The sequence below is a fragment of the Oryctolagus cuniculus genome, chromosome 2 (assembly GCF_964237555.1).
Source record: "Oryctolagus cuniculus chromosome 2, mOryCun1.1, whole genome shotgun sequence".
In the NCBI taxonomy this organism is placed as follows: Eukaryota; Metazoa; Chordata; class Mammalia; order Lagomorpha; family Leporidae; genus Oryctolagus; species Oryctolagus cuniculus.
In genome coordinates, this window is record NC_091433.1 from 141,380,280 (window position 1) to 141,400,394 (window position 20,115).

The 20,115-nt window shown below is 39.2% G+C and overlaps 1 protein-coding gene across 10 annotated transcripts in view; it reads left to right on the top strand.

Annotated features, from left to right (window-relative positions):
* Positions 1-20,115, top strand: part of USP34 (ubiquitin specific peptidase 34) — a 235,198-nt gene that overhangs the window by 101,962 nt on the left and 113,121 nt on the right. For all 10 annotated transcript variants that reach the window (XR_011386628.1, XM_051838286.2, XM_051838305.2 and 7 more), the window contains 8 exons: positions 1,882-2,008; positions 2,109-2,256; positions 10,058-10,158; positions 10,307-10,516; positions 13,948-14,073; positions 15,933-16,055; positions 16,177-16,260; positions 17,065-17,151. Coding sequence is in view for 9 of the 10 variants with exons in the window: in XM_051838286.2 (XP_051694246.1) it covers positions 1,882-2,008; positions 2,109-2,256; positions 10,058-10,158; positions 10,307-10,516; positions 13,948-14,073; positions 15,933-16,055; positions 16,177-16,260; positions 17,065-17,151 (1,006 nt within the window). In the remaining variant the exon portion in view is untranslated. The remainder of the gene's footprint in view (positions 1-1,881; positions 2,009-2,108; positions 2,257-10,057; positions 10,159-10,306; positions 10,517-13,947; positions 14,074-15,932; positions 16,056-16,176; positions 16,261-17,064; positions 17,152-20,115) is intronic.

The following is a 20,115-nucleotide window of genomic DNA, read 5'->3' on the forward strand; positions in this document are numbered from 1 at the left end:
AATTTATAAAGATATCCTCCACATTCCTTATAAATAGCATGGTTCCATGATTGTAAACATTTGGGCATTGCAAAATTCTTTGATTTTGATTGTAATTTGTTGCAGTTCTTCTTAAATAATTCTTTGTGTTTTTTTTTTAAAGAATGTGTAAGGGAACTCTTGAAGTTTTCATATGGAAACTTCTTACTGCCTTAAAAAAGTTAGAAAAATTTGATGTCTTATTCAAGTTAACAGAAAATCAGTACATGTTTAGTATAAAATTCAGATTATGCATTAACACTGCATAGAAAATGAAAGTCTCCTCTAATCGCTGTCTTCCTGTTAGACAGTTACTGTTAATGATAAGGTACATATGCTCCCAAAATCTACACTGATCCTGTTGGCTCAGACCCTTTATCCTTTCATTTTATTACTAGTGATTTTAAAATAAATGCTTATTTAAAAAATCTTTAAAAATTTATTAGTTTCTGAGGGTTCAGTAAGTTTAATGAACTTAAGTCTAAAAGTCCCTTCTCAGGTATATAAATTTTGTTCTAGCTTATTTAAAATATTTATTGTAGACTACTTGAAATAAATCTTTGTATTTGTTCATGTTGATGTTAAATAATGTATATAAATAACTACTTTGTCAGTGACTAGTAGAGAAACTAGGAAATGGATAAAAATGAATATTTAAAAAGCTAAACAGTAAAACAGTAGTTTTGAAAAATTCCTCTAGGTAATCTCGTGCAAATTCTTGTCCAATATCATTGTACAGTCTTACGTGCTTTATGTGCTTAATGCTGCTCCTAATTTAAAATTGCCTAACATTTATAGCCTGAAAAACAAAATAAGTATTTCATGTGTTTGTTCATTTCTTATATTATGAGAGTAAATAATGTCATAAAAGATTTTCTTTTTAAAAAGGGGAAGGTATAAAAACTTAAAGGTTATAAAAATAGTGGTTCTCAGCCATAAGTGATTGTCGTCCCAGGGCACCGTAGATAATGTCCGGAGAAATTTTTGGTGATCCCATCTTGGGATGAGGAATGTTGTTGGTCTTGGTGGGTAGAGACCAGGGGTAATGGTAAACATCCTTGCTGCTGCCTGGTAGTAACAAATTATTGGGGCTCAAAATGTTGATAGTTCTGGGATTGGAAAACTGTTGTCTTGAAATACTCAATAGCTTGTTTAAGACTACCATTTCTTCCGTCATAGAACCTGGAAACTGGATCACTTCTAGGAAATAAGACATACCTCATTCACTTCTTTATTTTTCATCCTTTTGTTCCAGAATTGAGTTTTGTTGTAGACATGAGTTTTTGCTTGATTAAATTCAGGTACCCTGGATCCTGTCTTCAACAGTTGAAAACAAGTTAGAAAATTGAAAAGTATTTAGAATCCTACTAGATGCCTCCTTTCTTTGTAGTAGGACTCTCTTTAATTTATGACTTTAGCAGAATGAAACCAACTCTCAGATGTTGTTGGGCTGGATCATGTTTTTACTAGAATATATTGCTGTCTCTGAAAGAGATTTCTGTCTTTTTGTTCTTCTGAATGATAGCTGTACATTTCATTTACCAGATTGATTTTTTGAAATTCCTCCTGCTGCTTCTATTCTACCCCTCCTCTTTTAAAAAACTATTGTTAATGGTTCCCCTTCCTGCAGCTCCTCAGAAGTTTTTCCTGGAGATTGTTTTGTCAGGTCCTCTTAACGATATTTACACATTTGAGTTTGAGTCAATCTAATGGACCTAAATTTAGATTAATGCTTTAGAGTAATATGGAAGGTTGCTAGTACCTTTTGGGGACCTTTCCAATTTGTAAAACATTAAAGCCTTCTGTAAATTAAAATGGTTTAAAAGTATGCCCTTCCTGTATGTGTTCTTTGCTGTGTTTTAGGTTTGCCTATCATCTGAGACAGTGGCAAATTGAAGGCACTGGTATTAGTAGTCATTTGAAAGCGCTGAGCGATAAACAGTCTCTGCCGCTACGGGTTGTATGCCAACCAGCTGGACTTCCTGACAAGGTAGTTCATTACACAGTTTTAATTTTCAAATTGAAAACATTTCCCAGTTCAAATATCTGTTCTTTTTGTATTTTTAAATTGGTTGCATCTCATGTTTCAGATGACTATTGAAATGTATCCTAGTGACCAGGTAGCAGATCTTAGGGCTGAAGTAACTCATTGGTATGAAAATTTACAGAAAGAACAAATAAATCAACAAGCTCAACTTCAGGAGTTCGGTCAAAGCAGCCGAAAGGGAGAGTTTCCTGGTAAGTCCAACAGTTCAAATTTTTTGTTTCCTAGAACCTGTTGTCTAACAACTCTGTTAGTCTTTTTGTGTTGCTATAATAGTACCACAGAGCAATTTAAAAACAGAAACTTGTCACAATTAGGGAGACTGAGAAATACAAGCACATGGCATTGGCATCTGTTGAGGCCAGCTCTCTACTTCCAGGATAGTGCCGTCAAGTGGCAGAAGGGTGTAAAGGGACAAGTTTTCTTCTGTAAAACTAATTATTAAAAGCAGGATCCTATTTATGTGGGGAAAACCCCATTGGCCTAAATACTTCCCAAAAGGCCCTATTGACCTACGTGTAAATAGTATTTTATTTGGAATTCAGTTTCAACATGAATTTTTAGAGGATTCAGAAACATTGAAATGATAGTAACAACTTTGAACTGTGACTTTAAAGTTTCACAAACCATATTTATGGTTTCCCCCTCCCACCTCTCCATCTGTTACCATTGTTGTTATTTGTTTGTTTGTTTGTTTTTTCTTTTTTAAGGTAAAAAGTTTCTAAGAATTGTTTCAGATGTTATTTGAAAACATTCTTCATTTGTTTCTCATAAAATTGTGTTTATACACTTTTGATATTGCCATCAAAAAACTTTGTGGAGTTATTTCATAAGCAATTTTAGAGTTACTGATGAGTATATATATAATAATATATTTTATGTATATTATATTCACATACACTGTTTATCCTATTTTTAAACTATATTTCTACCATTTTGATATGTTTTCCCTGAACACATGAAAATAGTATGCCCTCAACCACTTCTCTGTCTTTCCATTCTTCCAGAATAGTATCATATTAGGAAAATTTTCATATGGGCCTAAAATATATGTTGGAGTCCTCCATGCTTGTTAGGACTAATGGATTTTCACAGTACATAAAGTAAGAACTTATCAGAGAAACAACCATTGAAGAATCATGAAAGCTGTTAATTTTCACTCTAATTTAATGGTCTGAAGTAATAATAGGATGAATTTTGTGACTCTGAAATCCAGGGTGCTCCAGTGTCCAGAAGTTCTTGATTTGTACCATGACATTCAGATTAGGGATGCTGAACTGATAATGAGTATACAAATACTCCAAAATCCAAAAATGTCCAAAATCGGAAACACTTTTAATTCTAAGCATTACAGATGTTGAATGCTTGGTTTAAATATGTTTAGAAACAAAAAAAAAATGTTAAAAGTTCTTAAATGTACTTTTTATGACCTTGGTCCTCCTGTATTAAGAGCGATAATCTTCAGTGTCCTTTACTAAGGGACTAATGTTATGACTGTAAATGCTTGAGATGAAATATGGATGATTAATATTTTTGGTACAAAATGATGCGAAATCTTTTGAAAAGCTAGTTTGATGTTCATTTTTTTATTCTTTTTATGTTTATTTTTTATTTTTTGACAGGCAGAGTGGACAGTGAGAGAGACAGAGAGAAAGGTCTTCCTTTGCTGTTGGTTCACCCTCCAATGGCCACCGCTGCCGGCGCGCTGCGGCCGGCACATTGCGCTGATCCGAAGGCAGGAGCCAGGTGCTTCTCCTGGTCTCCCATGCGGGTGCAGGGCCCAAGGACTTGGGCCATCCTCCACTGCACTCCCTGGCCACAGCAGAGAGCTGGCCTGGAAGAGGAGCAACCGTGACAGAATCCGGTGCCCCGACCGGGACTAGAACCCGGTGTGCCGGCGCCGCAAGGCAGAGGATTAGCCTATTGAGCCACAGCGCCAGCTTCATTTTTTAATTCTTGTTTAGGCAGTTTTGCTTTAGAATCTTACTTTTTTAAGAATTTATTTTTGGGGCTGGTGTTGTGGCATAGAAGGTAAAGCTGCTGCCTGCCTTGCTGGCATCCCACACGGACACCAGTTTGAGTCCTGGCTGCTCCACTTCCAATCCAGCACCCTGCTGATGTGCCTGGGAGACCTGGAGGAAGCTCCTGACTCCTAAGCTCCATCTGGCCCAACCCTGGCCATTGTGGCCTTTTAAATGGGGAGTAAACTAGCAGATGGAAGATTTCTGTCTGCCTTCCATCTCTGTAAATTCTGCCTTTTAAATAAATAAAACAAATTTTTGTGAAAAAATTTATCTGATTTTAAAAAAAAAAGGAGCCGGCGCCGTGGCTCACTTGGTTAATCCTCTCTACCTGCGGTGCCGGCATCCCATATGGGTCCGGGTTCTAGTCCCGGTTGCACCTCTTCCAGTCCAGCTCTCTGCTGTGGCCTGGGAAGGCAGTGGAGGATGGCCCAAGTGCTTGGGTGCCTGCACTCACATGGAAGACCAGGAGGAAGCACCTGACTCCTGGCTTCGGATTGGCGTAGCACTGGCCGTAGCGGCCATTTGGGGGTGAACCGACAGAAGGAAGACCTTTCTGTTTCTCTCTCTCTCTCTCTCTCTCTCTCTCACTGTCCAATTCCATCAAATTAAAAAAAAAAAAAAAGATTGCTTAAAGAAAATTAAAAAAAAATTTATCTGAAATGCAGAGAGAGTGAGACAGAACTTTTCTATCCACTTTCACTCTCTAGATGCATCTAACAACTGTGGCTGGGCCAGGCAAAAGCAGAAGCATGTAACTCAAGTTCAGGTCACCCACATTGGTGGCAGTGACCTAACTGACTACTTGATCCATTATCTGCTGTAGCACAGTGTGCACATTAGCAGGAATCTGAAGTATAAAATGGAGTGCTTGGATTTGTTTTTGGCTCCCATAGAGATGTTTTAATTCTGTGCAAAATGCCTACCCCCAGTTACATACATTTGATTATATTAAATAATTTTTTTCTGTTTGCCCTATCTTCCTTTATCTCTTCTGCCACACATGAAGGTACTTTAAAAAGTTAATGGAGAATGGCCTTAAAAGATGTTTATTTTGGTGCAAAATTTCTTTAAACCTGTGTATGTTTTTTTCTAATATACATTTTTCATAAACTTTTTGAAGATACCTCATATACATGTGGGTTTTTTTTTTTCAGCTTTTTTGCACTGAAATAAATCCCCCCCCTTTTTTTCCAATTTATTTATTTTGAAAGGCATAGCTACAGAGAAAGAGGGAGTGACAAAGAGAAATCTTGATCCAGTGGCTCACTCCCCAAATGGTCACAATAGCCAGGTCTATACCAGGCTGAAGCCAGGAGCCAGAACTCCAACCAGGTTTCCCATATGGGTGTTAGGGACCCAAGTGAGTGCGTCATCTTTCACTGCTTTCCTAGGTATGTTAGCAGGAATCTGCATTGGAAACAAAAAAGCTAGGTCTCAAAATCTCATTCTACTGTGGGATGACAGTGTTGCATGTGGCAGCTTGGTGTGTGCCACAATACCAGCTTCAATAAATTTATCTTTTTAAGAAATACATATTTATTATTTTCACTTTATTTGAAAGGCAGAGACTGAGATCTTCCATCCACTGGTTCACTCCCCCACATGCCTGCAATTGCCATTGCTAGGCCAGGCTGAATCCAGGAGTCCCGGCTCTACTCCTGATTCCAGCTTCCTGCTGATGTGCACTCTGGAAAACAGCTGATGATGGCTCAAGTACTTGGATCTGCTATACACCTGGAAATTTTAAATGTATTCTGGGATCCTGGCTTTGGCTTGGTTGAGGACTAGCTGTTAGATGTATCTGGTGAATGAAGAGGTGTGTGTGTTCTTGCTCTCAGATAAATTAAAAAAAAAAATGTTAAAAGCGCCAGCTTTGTACTGCAGATGGTCAGGTGATGGATTTTGTCCATGTGTATGTGTGTATCTGGACAAATATTCTGTGTTCATTTTTGAAGAATTGCACTGGATGTAGAATTTTAAGTGTATTATCAGTTTTTTATTACGGCAGTGAATACCTGAGGCAACTAACTTTATGAAGATCAAAGGTTTATGTAACTCATGGGTTTGGATTTCTCAAGAGTAGAAACAAAATGTGTGTTTTGTTCAGTATGACATTATAACCCAAGAATTTTAAAATTGATTTCCCTGTTTTTATTTTGAAGCATTTGATATGTTAAAGTTGTCATTTTTTTTTAACAGACAAGAATTCTTTTCATTACTGTGAAGGAATAGTCTTTATTTATGTATTTATTTAGCCAGACAGAGTTATAGACACTGAGAGACAGAGAGAAAGGTCCTCCTTCAGTTGGTTCACTCCTCTAATGGCCGCTATGGCTAGCGCTGCGCCAATCTGAAGCCAGGAACCGGGTACTTCTCCTGGTCTCCCATGTGGGTGCAGGGACCCAAGTACTTGGGCCATCCTCTGCTGCCCTCCCAGGCCACAGCAGAGAGCTGACCTGGACTGGAAGAAGAGCAACCGGGACTAGTACCTGGCGCCCCAACCAGGACTTTGAACTCGGGGTGCCAGCGCTGCAGGTGGAGGATTAGACTAGTGAGCCACGGCAACGGCCCAGGTTTTATTTTTTTTTAAAGATGTATTTTATTAATTTGAAAGACAGTTACAGAGAGAGGTAGAGACAAATAGGAAAGTCTTCCATCCGCTGGCTCACTCCCAGATGACCGCAATGGCTGGAGCTGGGCTGATTGGAAACCAGGAGCCAGGAGCTTCTTCCTGGTCTCCCCCGTGGGCACAGGGGCCCAAGAAGTTGGGCCATCCTCCACTGCTTTCCTAGGCTCATTAGTAGAGAGCTGGATTGGAAGAGGATCAGCCAGGACTAGAAGCAGCACCCATATGGGATGCCAGTACTTCAAGCCAGGGCTGGCCCCAGGAATAGTCAGTTTTTAAGATTAAACAAGAGGCCGGCGCTGGGGCTCACTAGGCTAATTCTCCGCCTTGCGGTGCCGGCACACCGGATTCTAGTCCCGGTCGGGGCGCCGGATTCTGTCCCGGTTGCCCCTCTTCCAGGCTAGCTCTCTGCTGTGGCCAGGGAGTGCAGTGGAGGATGGCCCATGTGCTTGGGCCCTGCACCCCATGGGAGACCAGGAGAAGCACCTGGCTCCTGCCATCGGATCAGCGCAGTGCGCTGGCTGCGGCGGCCATTGGAGGGTGAACCAACAGCAAAGGAAGACCTTTCTCTCTGTCTCTCTCTCTCACCGTCCACTCTGCCTGCCAAAAAAAGAAAAAGAAAAAGAAAAGATTAAACAAGAAACTTTAAAAAATGTAAATGAGGGGCTTAGGTTGTATCATAGTGGGGTAAAACTGGCTTACAATGCTGACATTCTGTATGGGTGCTGGTTTGTGTGTAGGCTGCTCTACTTCCTATCCAACTCCCTCCTGGTGGTCTGGGAAAAGCAGCAGGAGATAGCCCAGGTGCTTGGGCCCCTGCCATCCATATGGAAGACCCGGAAGAAGCTCCTTACTCCTGGCCTTAATCTGGCCCAGCCCCACCCATTGCTGCTGTCTTTTTTGTGGACCAGCTAATGGAAGATCTCTTTTATTCTGTCTCTTCTCTTCTGCAAAACTCTGCCTTTCAAACAAATAAATAAATCTTTGTTTTAAAAAAAATGGAAAAGAAATTAGATCAATTTATTGTGTGCAATCCTTGTCAACCATTTTAATCAACATTAACTTGTTGTCACAGTCCATTCAGGCTGCTGTAACAGAAAATCAAAAACTGTCTTTTGTTTATGAGACAGAAGTTCATTTATCAGAGTTTTGGAGGTTGAGAAGTCTACCACTTAAGGTGCCAGCAGATTGAGTTTGAAGTGTTGATACTTCCTTATTTTGTCCTCATACTCCCTTAAACCTCTTTTATAAGGCCACTAATCCCATTCATCGAGGCTGAGCCATCATCACCCACTCTCCCCAAAGGTTCCAGCTCCTGATAACTATACTCTTGGTGATTAGGAATCAGTGTGAAGTGTTTAGCACACAGATTGTAGTGCATATTAAACACTCAAAAGTATAGGCCTATCTCACTTCGGATGGAGTTCATAATCCTCAGTATGCAACTGATTGTCTCAGTTCCCTGTTGAAAAAAAAAAAAGAATCATGCATACTCAATTAGTGTACAGAGTCAACTATGAAGCAAAAAAAGCCTCACACTTTAATTCTATTTTTACATGGAGTTTTTGAAGTATAATATGAATTCTCTCCAAGAGTTTTTCATTTACTATTGTATTGTACAAAGCAATTTTAATAAATATATGAAGTATAACTCTTAGACGAGAGAACACGATTATAGTTAATATGAACATGTGGGCTCTTTTTCAAATATGAGTATATGAAAAATTTTTTGAGATGTAAATGAGCAGCCTAATAAATGGAGATTGGCATCGTGTCTGTGTATAAAATATTGTAGAGAAATTAAGTAAATTTATATATATATATTTTTTTTTTTGACAGAGATAGTGTGAGAGAGTGTGATAGAGAGAAACAGAGAGAAAGGTCTTCCTTTCCATTGGTTCACCTCCCAAATGGCTGCTACTACGGTTGGTGTGGTGCACTGCGCCAATCCAACGCCAGGAGCCAGGTGCTTCCTCCTGGTCTCCCATGTGGGTGCAGGGCCCAAGCACTTGGGCCATCCTCCACTGCACTCCTGGGCCACAGCAGAGAGCTGGACTGGAAGAGGAGCAACCGGGACAGATCGTGGCGCTCCAACGGGGACTAGAACTGTCGGCGCTGCAGGCGGAGGATTAGCCTAGTGAACCGTGGCGCCAGCCGATATTTCAATATTCCAATGGAATTTTTGTTTAAAATTTGTAAAATTATTCTGAAGTTATCTGTATGAATGAGTATTATTAAAATTTTGGGGTAGAATGCTGAAAAGTGTAATAAGTGGAATATTTATGCTAGCTGTTTAACATTTTAAAATTATAATTGTTTATTCATTGAGCTAATAGATGTATAAGGTTATAGCTGATTTATGTCTCTAGGTTAAGTTCCCTCTCCCTGCTCCTAATTTCCATATTTTATTTTGTTTTGGTGGATAATACTAGGGGAGAAGGAAATCAATCATTATGAATACATTTTTAAGATTCATTTATTTATTTTAAAAGCAGAGATATAGAGAGAGAACGAGAGAGAATCTCCCATCTGCTGGTTCACTACCCAAATCGGTGCTAAGGCACATTTAGGCTGATCCAAAGCCAGGAGCTTCTTCTATGTCTCATTGCTAGCTCCCAAAAACAGTGCTTTTCTTGTGTAGCTTGGGCATTAAAGATTGTATACTGCTGGGGTAACACAGTAAGTTCTTAGAAAGCTCCTAGAATGTTTTTCACTTACAGCATTTTTCATCTTGTTAACTAGAATTGATCTAGTTATAATTGTACTGAAAGGGGGCCAATAATGTGGCATAGCGGGAAAGCTGCCGCCTCCTGTGCTGACATCCTCTATGTGTGGTGGTTCGAGTCTCAGCTGCTCCACTTCCCATCCTGCTCCCTGCTATGGCCTGGGAAAGCGGTAGAAGATGGCCCAAGTCCTTTGGCCCCTGCACCCATATGGGAGACCCGGAAGAAGCTCCTGGCTTCCGGCTTAGGATTAGCACAGCTCTGGCCGTTGAGGCCAGTTGCGGAGTGAACCAGCAGATGGAAGACTCACTCACTCTCTCTCTCTCTCTCCCTCTCCCTCCCTCCCTCCTTTTCCTTCTCCCTCCCTCTCTCTGCTTCTCCTTCTCTCTGTGTGTAACTCTGACTTTAAAAAAAAATTGTACTGAAAGAGAATTTTCTTGTAATGTTTTCTTCCTAAAGCTAACCTTAGACCATAGAAAGTAAGCAGGAAGTGTGCTTAGTTCTGTCTCTACCTCTCTTTTGAGATTTACATTTAAGTTCAACATACAATGGACTTAATTGTTCTTGTCAGCTAGTATGTTAACTCTTAAAACAAGTTGACTTGTATTTTGCTGTCTTTCAGGAGGCCTCATGGGACCTGTTAGGATGATTTCATCTGGACATGAGTTAACAACCGATTATGATGAAAAAGCACTTCATGAGCTTGGTTTTAAGGATATGCAGGTACATACTTAAATTATGGTTTCATTTCTATTTTGCTGTTAGATAAAAATTATAAGTGAATTCATCTAAAGTGTATTTATTGTTTTATTGAACTAAACTAAATATATGTAATTTGTTGTCGTTGTTCCTGTTTGTGGTATTTTTACAGATGGTGTTTGTATCTTTGGGTGCACCCAGGAGAGAACGGAAAGGGGAAGGTGTTCAGCTGCCAGCATCTTGCTTGCCACCTCCCCAGAAGGATAACATTCCGATGCTTTTGCTTTTACAAGAACCTCATTTAACTACTCTGTTTGACTTATTAGAGATGCTTGCATCATTTAAACCACCATCAGGGAAAGTTGCAGTGGAAAATAGTGAGGTGACTATATCAGATTTCATTTTAAACATCTTATTTGTCTTTTTGTTGAGTGGGGAATTTTCTCAGTAACCTCTTAAGAAGAATAAAACTTAGGCACTCATTTATTCATTTATTACCTATTTAAATGCCTAATATGATCTATACATATGGTTTTAGTCAAGTATTGTTTTACAAGGATGATTAAATACAGTTTCAGCCTTTATTGAATCTAGTGTAGGAGACAGGTAATTAACAGATGAAAGTTTTAAGTTAAGTAACAGAGAAGTAGCTTCATATAAGGCAAGTGCTACCTTTGAAACATGCCCTGCTATATTATTGGAGGATTATAGGTTGACAAGAGACCCATTTCTATCTTCGTTTGTCTAGAGGTTATCTGGGTCTACATACATGCAGTCTGATCCAGAAGTATGAAGAACAGTCAGTTAAAAGAATGAATAATGTCTTGGATATAGTAATTTGGTTCTTGAAGCCCTGGATAAAAGGTGTTTGGCAGATCTAGAAATTGTTAGAGAATTAGTGGGTAGAATAAGGAAGCTGATGGGAGTGTAGAATGTAGCACTGAGGTGTTAGAAAGGTAGAGTGTCCGGTGCCACAGTTCACTTGGCTAATCCTCTGCCGGTGGCACCAGCACCCCAGGTTCTAGTCCCGGTTGGGGCGCCAAATTCTGTCCCGGTTGCTCCTCTTCCAGTCCAGCTCTCTGCTGTGGCCCAGGAAGGCAGTGGAGGATGGCCCAAGTGCTTGGGCACTGCACCCACTTGGGAGATCAGGAGGAAGCATCTGGCTCCTGGCTTTGGATCAGTGTAGCTCCAACTGTAGTGGCCATTTGGGGGGGTGAACCAATGGAAGGAAGATTCATTCTCTCTCTCTCTCTTTCTCTAACTCTGCCTATCAAAAAAAAGGTAGAGTGAAAAGATGTAAGACTTGTGGACTGGAGAGCCATTTCCGTTTTACTGAAAGTGTACAGCATTTAATCTACCATACCTGGTAAATTTGTTTGGCAAAAGTAACAAAAGCAGTAGAGAAAGTAATGTACTAGTCCAGGAAGGAGGTCACAGTGCCCTAGAGTACTAGAGTAGTAGCTGTGGAAATAAAGTGGGTACCAGGTTGGAATAGTGTTAATTGGTCTAGTGGATTGAATTAGGGGTATTCAAAGAGGGGAAGACAAACACAGAGATGGCTTGAACAGCTGGGTAGCTCCATCTCAGATGAAGGACATCTTTCTAGGTGTTAAAGGGACCTCAAGTATAGATGTCAAGAAACAGTTGGCTATATAAATTTGGAGCTGAGGAAAGTGGTTTGTTTTAGAGAAGAAAGTTGATGGGTTTCCATTAGAATGTTGGTACTTAAAGTCAAGAATGCTTAACGTTATCTAAAGGAGTCATTTTCAGTCCACTGGCTTTTTAAAAAATGCCTTTAAAAAATCTTGTTTGTTCATATATCTTATCCAGTGAAGCACAGTTTGGAGATTGCATGACATATAAAATGATCGTGCTTTCATGTCTTTTTTTCTTTGTTAAGCTGCTGTTCTTTTTTTTTTCCTTTAGAAGAGTAGGTGTATTTTCCATTTCTTTGATTGTGTTTTTGATCACTTATAATCATGATAGCTGTTGTTTGAGTCCTCTGTCCTATAGCATAGTTTCCAAGTAGTGTAATCGTTAAGAGGTACCCATGAAACTCTGTTTGCTCACCTCTTTTATTTCATGCCACATGTACTATCTGAGCTTTTCCTTCACATCAGCACTCTGTTGGCATTTTAAAAAGAAAACTCCCTGGTTATCATGAGGATGTTGTTTTTCTGTGCAGTGTTAAGAGGACATGGGGGAGTGAACAAATACTTGGAGAATATTTTGTGAAAGGGAAATTGCTTAAATTAGATCCAGTTCTGATAATGTTTCAGAATACAGAAAAGTGAATGGCATGTTTCATGGGGCTTTGAGCTCATTGTAATTAAAAATCACAGACAAGGGACCAGTCTTGTGGTACAGTGGGTTCAGCTGCTCTTGTGACACCAATATCCCATATCAAATTGCTGGTTTAAGTTCTAGTTACTTGGCTTCTTATCCAGCTTTCTGCTAATGCTCCTGGGAAGGCAATGTTAGATGGCCCAAGTACTTGAGTTGCTGTCACCCATGTGGGAGACCAAGATGGAGTTCCTGGCTCCTGGCTACCATTTGGTCCTTACCTAGCTGTTTCTACCGTTTGGGACATAAAATAGCATGTAGAAGATCTCCCTTGTCACTACTCTTTTTAAATAAATAGATCTTAAAAAAAAAAAAAAAAAACAGATAAAGGGAGTTTTAAACTTGTAGCACAAAGGAACGTTATATGATTTTTATTCTTTGTAAAATGGATTGATGTCATCATGATATGAACAACAGTGTAAGATCTTTTTCATGGTTTTAGCAACAAGGTTTAGATGGTAGTATGGAGAATGTATTACAGGAAACAAAGACTGAGATAAGGAGACCAGTTAATAAGCCCTAGACTGAGTGAACCCTAAACCAGAGGGGAAACATTTCATTAATTTAGCATTTTATTGAATCTTTTTTTATAGCAGTACTGTGGCTGAAAATGGGAATTTCTTGAACAAGATTTTGAACAAGATAACTCCTGATGGGAGTTTTCAAATAATAATAATGATAATAATAATAATAAAGGACCTTTACTGTGTATGTCCTTCTGAAGTGCCTTTCAGTTAACAATAGAGCCTAGTGATGCAAACTAGTAGGACTTTTTTTCCCCATCAAAATCCATTTTTTTTTGTGGAGCTTAGTCTTTTAAAAAAGATGGGTATTGGGGCTGGCGCCGTGGCTCACTCGGTTAATCCTCCACCTGTGGCACCAGCATTCCATTTGGGCACTGGGTTCTAGTCCCGGTTGCTCCTCTTCCAGTCCGGCTCTCTACTGTGGCCCGGGAAGGCAGTGGAGGATGGCCCAAGTGCTTGGGCCCTGCACCCCATGGGAGACCAGGAGAAGCACCTGGCTCCTTCTTTTGGATCAGCGCAGTGTAGCGGCCATTGGAGGGTGAACCAACGGCAAAGGAAGACCTTTCTCTCTGTCTCTCTCTCTCACTGTCCACTCTGCCTGTCAAAAACAAAAACAAAAACCAAGTGACCTATATATAGGAAGTAGATGACAGTTGTGCTGAGATTTATTTAAGTGTCCATATGAAACAGATTTTTCCACATCTCTCTGAACAGTTTTCTGAGGAAAGTGAACTTCCCCAGAGAAAAGTTTATTTCAGAAATGTTAATAATAAAATTTCTCTTTTGTTGAATAAATTCTATTAACATGTGATATGTTTTGTCACAAAGGAAACCTAAAAATTAAGTAAAGTTAAGTAAAAGGATTTTATGCAAAAATGTCGAACTTTTAAGTTAAACTTTTTTATTCTGATCTGTATTGGTAAAGTAGTTGTTCTTATTTGTGTAGAGTTTAAGATGTGAAGAACTTCATCTTCATGCAGAAAATTTGTCTAGGCGTGTCTGGGAGCTACTGATGCTTCTTCCTACGTGTCCTAACATGTTGATGGCATTCCAGAACATCTCAGATGAACAGGTGAGCCCATAAGGCCATTTAGTCTCCTGGAGTGTGTTGCTGGTTGACATTCCTATTGGCAGTAAATGAAATTGCCTATTGACCTTCTTCTTATATATTTCCCATATACCTTCAATAAATTTGAAATGTACCATTTTATCATAATCATTTGTTTATAGTAAGGTTGAATAAAAATATTGGCAAAATACAAGGCAAGTGTTTTCTAAAATTATCTTTAGAAAATTAGAATTTGCATTTGTTTTTAAAGAAGATACTGAGATTTCACATAGGATTTGTTTTTATAATAGTTTGTTCAAATTACTTTATGTTTTGAGTATTTCTCTACTTTCTATTAGAAAAAGTAATATGAGAAAATACACTGAGATGAAATGATGTGTCAGTTCTTGGTTGGGATGCTTAAAATTAAGTGAAAACTGACTTAATATGGGGGAAATGAGGCAAAAAATTTAATATACAATGGATCTCCAAAAAGTCAATGAAAAATATATATTATAAAGAAGCTAGATTTCCAAAAATTTTTATACCAAAACTTTTTTCTTTTTCCAAATATAGAGAGGGAGAGACACAGAAGTCTTCAATCTGCTGGTTCACTCTCCAAATGGCCACAATGGCCAGACCTGGGTTGATCCGAAGCCTGGAGCTTCTTCTGGGTCTCCCATGTGGGTGCAGGAGCCCACTACTTTCCCAGGCCATTAACGGAGAGCTGAATCAGAAGAAGAGTAGCGAGGACACGAACCAGTGCCCATATGGGATGCTCTCGCTGCAGGGGAAGGCTTAACTTACTAATCCACAGTGCTGGCCCCACAATCAACTTCTAGTTCCATTTTTCCATTAACTTTTAAAACTATTCTATTCTCATTTTTGATAATTTTTCCATAGGGACATCCTCTCATATCAATAAGTGTTGGATACATTTGTAAAGGCATCTATAAAAGTAAAAACTTCTTTTAAAGCCATGTAATGCAAGGAAAATATTGCAGAGTGGAGCCTCCTCATACCAGGCACCAAATGTAAGGAAAAGAAGGCAGCATAGAGAGGAGGCAGTGTGCGAATTTGCAGCCAGACTGAATTTATTCAGAGAAAATAAACTCACAGAGGTCGACCAACTGCTAGCATACACGACCGAACACCTGGCAGAGGACCCAGCCTCCAGGGACTGGGCTTTTTTATATCTTAGGTGGAATGGGGTGGGACTGAGTACCCTGCCTCCTCATTGTTGCCCTCTTTTTCTCACATTTGGTGCCCCATGTGAGGAGGTACCAATCTGCACTCTCTTCCTTACATGTGATAAGGTGTGTGTGTGTATGTGTTTTGTGGAGTAATCCAGTAAAACTCCTATAGAATGAATGGAAAAACAAATGTCCTAATATGCTAATTATCATTTATGATTTAGAGCACTACCATTAAATTACAGAAGGTTCTATATCTCATGACTTAAAAGTGATAAAAGATGGACTCTAGAAAATGATTAACGATGACTCAGAGTAATTCTTGTAACATTTCAAAGATGAGTGTTGTCAATTATGTTTCATAAGTTTACAGTAGAAAATAGCAGTGGTTCTAAATCTGTTCATTTCCATATAAGTTTTTAATATGTAGCGTATTAATATATTAAATATAGACATTTAACTAGTTAATCCATATTTTAAAAGTACGGTTAGACTGTGATTATTTCATTGGGAACGGTGGTAAATGCCTTCATCTGTTTTGAAAGTTAATAAATTATACATCAATGCTACTGTTTGTATATTTATTTTATTAAAATTTGATGAGTAATTGGTATTTTAAACATACCAGTAGTACAAATCATATATTTTTTGTGTAGTGTCAGTGAAACTTGGTGTTTTTCTTTTATTAAGAGTAATGATGGACTTAATTGGAAAGAACTTCTCAAAATTAAGAGTGCCCACAAGCTGTTGTATGCTCTGGAAATTATTGAAGCACTGGGAAAACCTAACAGACGAATAAGGAGAGAGTCAACGGTAATTTCCTTTTTATTATCATTAAATGTTTGTATTCTCTCTGGAGAATACATAAAAAGTATATTGTCTTTTCATTCTATAATTTTCTTTCTGCCGCACTTATTTTTTGCCCTTCCCACAGGGAAGTTACAGTGATCTTTATCCAGATTCCGATGATTCAAGTGAGGATCAAGTAGAAAATAGTAAAAATTCCTGGAGTTGCAAGGTTTGATTATATTTGTTTTTCCATGTATTGATAAAAATAATTTTTCTAGTTTTCCAGAATTCATACCACTGTTCTTTATATGAAAATAAATTATAGTTTAAAAATTCCATTTTACTCAAAATCACAGTAATTTTTTTTAAGATTTATTTATTTGAAAAGCAGAGTTACAGAGAGGGTGGTGTAGAGAAAAGGAGAGAAGGTGGTACAGACAGATTTTCCATCTGCTGTTTACCTCCCCAAATAGCCACAGTGGCCTGATGGAGGTCAGAAGCCAAGAACTCCATCAGGGTCTCCTGTGTGAATGGAAGGGTTTTAAGTACTCGCCCGTTTTCTCCTGCTTTCCCAGGTGTACATTATCAGGGTGGTTGATCAGAAGCAGAGGAGCTGGGGCTCAAAGTGGCACTCATATGGAATGCCAGCATCACAGGCGTTGGCTTAACGTGCTGTGCCAGAACGTGGGCCCCTAAATCACAGTAATGTAAACTGAGCTTCTGGAATGCTTTGACACTTCTGTTTCTAATACTGATCTTCCCTAGTCCCCAATTGAAAGGTGTTAGAGTATCCTGGTGTCTGGGATTCCTAATGGAATATAAGCATATGTTTATGGACTTATACAAGTATTTTTAAAAAATAATTAAAAGTAGGCTTTGTTTTTTTTATGCTATTTCAATAATTGAATCAGAATGATTTTCTAGATGAAAGATCTGGTATTTTACATATAATCAGATACCAAATCAAGAAGCAGATTATCATTGCATTTTACTGCTGCTTTTCTCTCACCATTAATCTCACAATTGTTGACAGTTTGTTGCTGCTGGAGGGCTTCAACAGTTACTAGAAATCTTTAATTCTGGAATTCTAGAGCCTAAAGAGCAGGAATCTTGGACTGTGGTAAGTGAATATTCACTATGCCAACTGATTGCTATGTTTATTAGTTGCAAGCCCTTCCATTTTTTAAAAAAATTTTTGTTGACATTTACAAAGTATATGTTTTTGTGAACTTTTTTTTGAAAGATTTACTTTATTTGAAAGAGTTAGAGAGAGGTAGAGACAGAGAAAGAGAGAGGTCTTTTATCTGCTGATCCACTCCTCAAATGTCTGGAGTGGCTGCGGCTGAGCTGATCTTAAGCCAAGAGCCAGGAGCTTCTTCCAGGTATCCCACATGGATGTAGGGGTCCAAGGACTTGGGCCATCCTCTGCTGCTTCCCAGGCGCATTGATAGGGAGCTAGATTGGAAGTGGAGCAGCTAGAACTAGAACCAGACCCATATGGGATCCTGACGCTACAGCCAGGGGTTTTAACCTGCTGTGCCACAGCCCCAGCCCTGCTCTTCATTTCTATTAGCAAGAGTACCTTTCTATTATATATTCATTTTAATAGAGAATAGCATATAATAGAGAGAAAATAAAATAGAGTTTGATAAATATTATGGAATGAAATTTCTTTATGCCAATTGTAAAAATTCTGAATTGCTGTGATTTGTTATTCTGAACCATGGGTAATTTTATTAAATTTTTCTCCTATAGATAAATTATTTATTACTTTTGTAGTCTTATATCTTGCTTGCAGCTAGAAATTGGTTTATGCTCTAACTTTTTGAAAACATTTTTTAAAGATTTATTTTATTTGAAAGGGGAAGGCAGAAAGAGATATCTCCCATCCACAGGTTTACTCCCAAATGGCTGCAACAGCCAGGGTTGGGCCAGGCTGAAGCCAGGAGCTCAGACCAGCATTTGAGTCTCTCCACATGGGTGGCAAGGGCCCTAGTACATGGGCTTTTCTGGATGTATTAGCAGGGAGCTGGTTTGGAAGTGGGTACACTGGGATTCAATTCAGTGCTCCTGTGTGGAATAATGGCATTGCAACATAAGACTAAACCCACTGGCGACAGTTTTGGCCCCAGAAACATTCTTTGTTTTACTTGTTTCATTTTGTTTTGACCCTTTCTTCCTTTATAGTGATGATGTTTAAAAAATGTTTCCAGACCCTTATTTCTGATCTGCAGTGAGATCAATACAAATACATCAGTTGAAAGTAAGCCTCTGGGGGACGGCGCTGTGGTGCAACGGGTTAATGCCCTGGCCTAAAGCGCCAGCATCCCATTTGGGTGCAGGTTCTGGTCCTGGCTGCTCCACTTTTGTTTTTGTTTTTGTTTTTTGACAGGCAGAGTTAGACAATAAGAGAGAGAAAGGTCTTCCTTCCATTGGTTCACCCCCCAGATGGCCACTATGGCCAGTGAAGACCAGTTGCTTCCTCCTGGTCTCCCATGTGGGTGCAGGGCCCAGTGACTTGGGCCATCCTCCACTGCCTTCCCGGGCCACAGCGGAGAACTGGACTGGAAGAGGAGCAACCGGGACAGAATCCAGCACCCCGACCAGGACTAGAACCTGGGGTGCCGGCGCCGCAGGCGGAGGATTAGCCTAGTGAGCCGCGGCGCTGGCCTGGCTGCTCCACTTCTGATCCAGCTCTCCTATGGCCTGAGGAAATAGTACAAGGTGGCCCAAGTGCTTGGGCCCCTGTATCTGTGTGGGGCTTCGGACCGGTGCAGCTCCATCCGTTGTGGCCAACTGGGGAGTGAACCATCCAATGGAAGACCGCTCTCTCTCTCGCTCTCTCTCTCTGCCTCTCCTCTCTCTGTGTAACTCTTTCAAATAAATAAATCTTTTTTTAAAAAAAAAAAAAGTAAGCCTCTGAAAGGTTTATGACAGTTGAACATTGGTAATAAATACTTTGCAGAAGTATTGGTTCTCAACCAAATGGAAATGTTTTGAAAATAGTACTTCACCATTCTTTAGGTTCATAACATCAGGAAGATAAAACTTATTTTATAACTGAAAACTTCATAACTTTATGCAAAGCAGCCCAGTTCAAATTTGCACTATATATAAAAGTCTATTTCCTGACTTTTGATACTGCCTATTAGCCTTATCAAATATTGCATTCATGTTTTAATTTCTTACTTTTTTTTTTATAATTACTTTGTAACGTTAGGGATCATGGGTCAGTGATGTGATGCTGAATGTCCAGAGAGAGAGAACATATTTAGAAATCATTGCTAACTAGTGAGATTTTGTTAATCTTACCATTACTTTCTTTAAATATTTTTTATGAATTTTACATCAGATTCTTTTTTGAAGTATATACCTCTATTACAATAATCATTGTAATTCCGTCCCATATTTCTTCTAGTGTTTTTCTGTTAATCATGTCTTCATTATCCCATCAGTATCTGAGATGGATTTGGTACCTTTAGTTTTGTGGCAAAGTGGGAAAAGTATGAAACATCTATAGGAATTTTGCTTATATGCTGCTTTTAAGCTTATGAATAAAGTTTGTTTTTTTTTTTTTTTTTTTTTTTTTTTTTTTTTTTTTTTTTTTTTTTTGACAGAGTGGACAGTGAGAGAGAGAGAGAGAGACAGAGAGAAAGGTCTTCCTTTTGCCGTTTGTTTACCCTCCAATGGCTGCCACGGCTGGCACGCTGCGGCCGGCGCACCGCGCTGATCCGAAGCCAGGAGCCAGGTGCTTCTCCTGGTCTCCCATGGGGTGCAGGGCCCAAGCACTTGGGCCATCCTCCACTGCCTTCCCGGGCCACAGCAGAGAGCTGGGCTGGAAGAGGGGCAACCTAATATTATGAAGTATTTATTCATTCAAGATCATTCTTGTGCTTAAGCAGCTTTATTTTTTTCATTTAAAACAACTTTAGCTGAAATGCAGTTCTTAAATTTTCCTCGGTATAATTTCATTATAAAAAATTGTCTTCTTACATGTATAGTTCAGTGGATTTTAGTGTATTCACAAAGTTGTACAGCCATTAGCACTAATGCCAGAAAGCATCTTCATACCTCCCATAGTCAC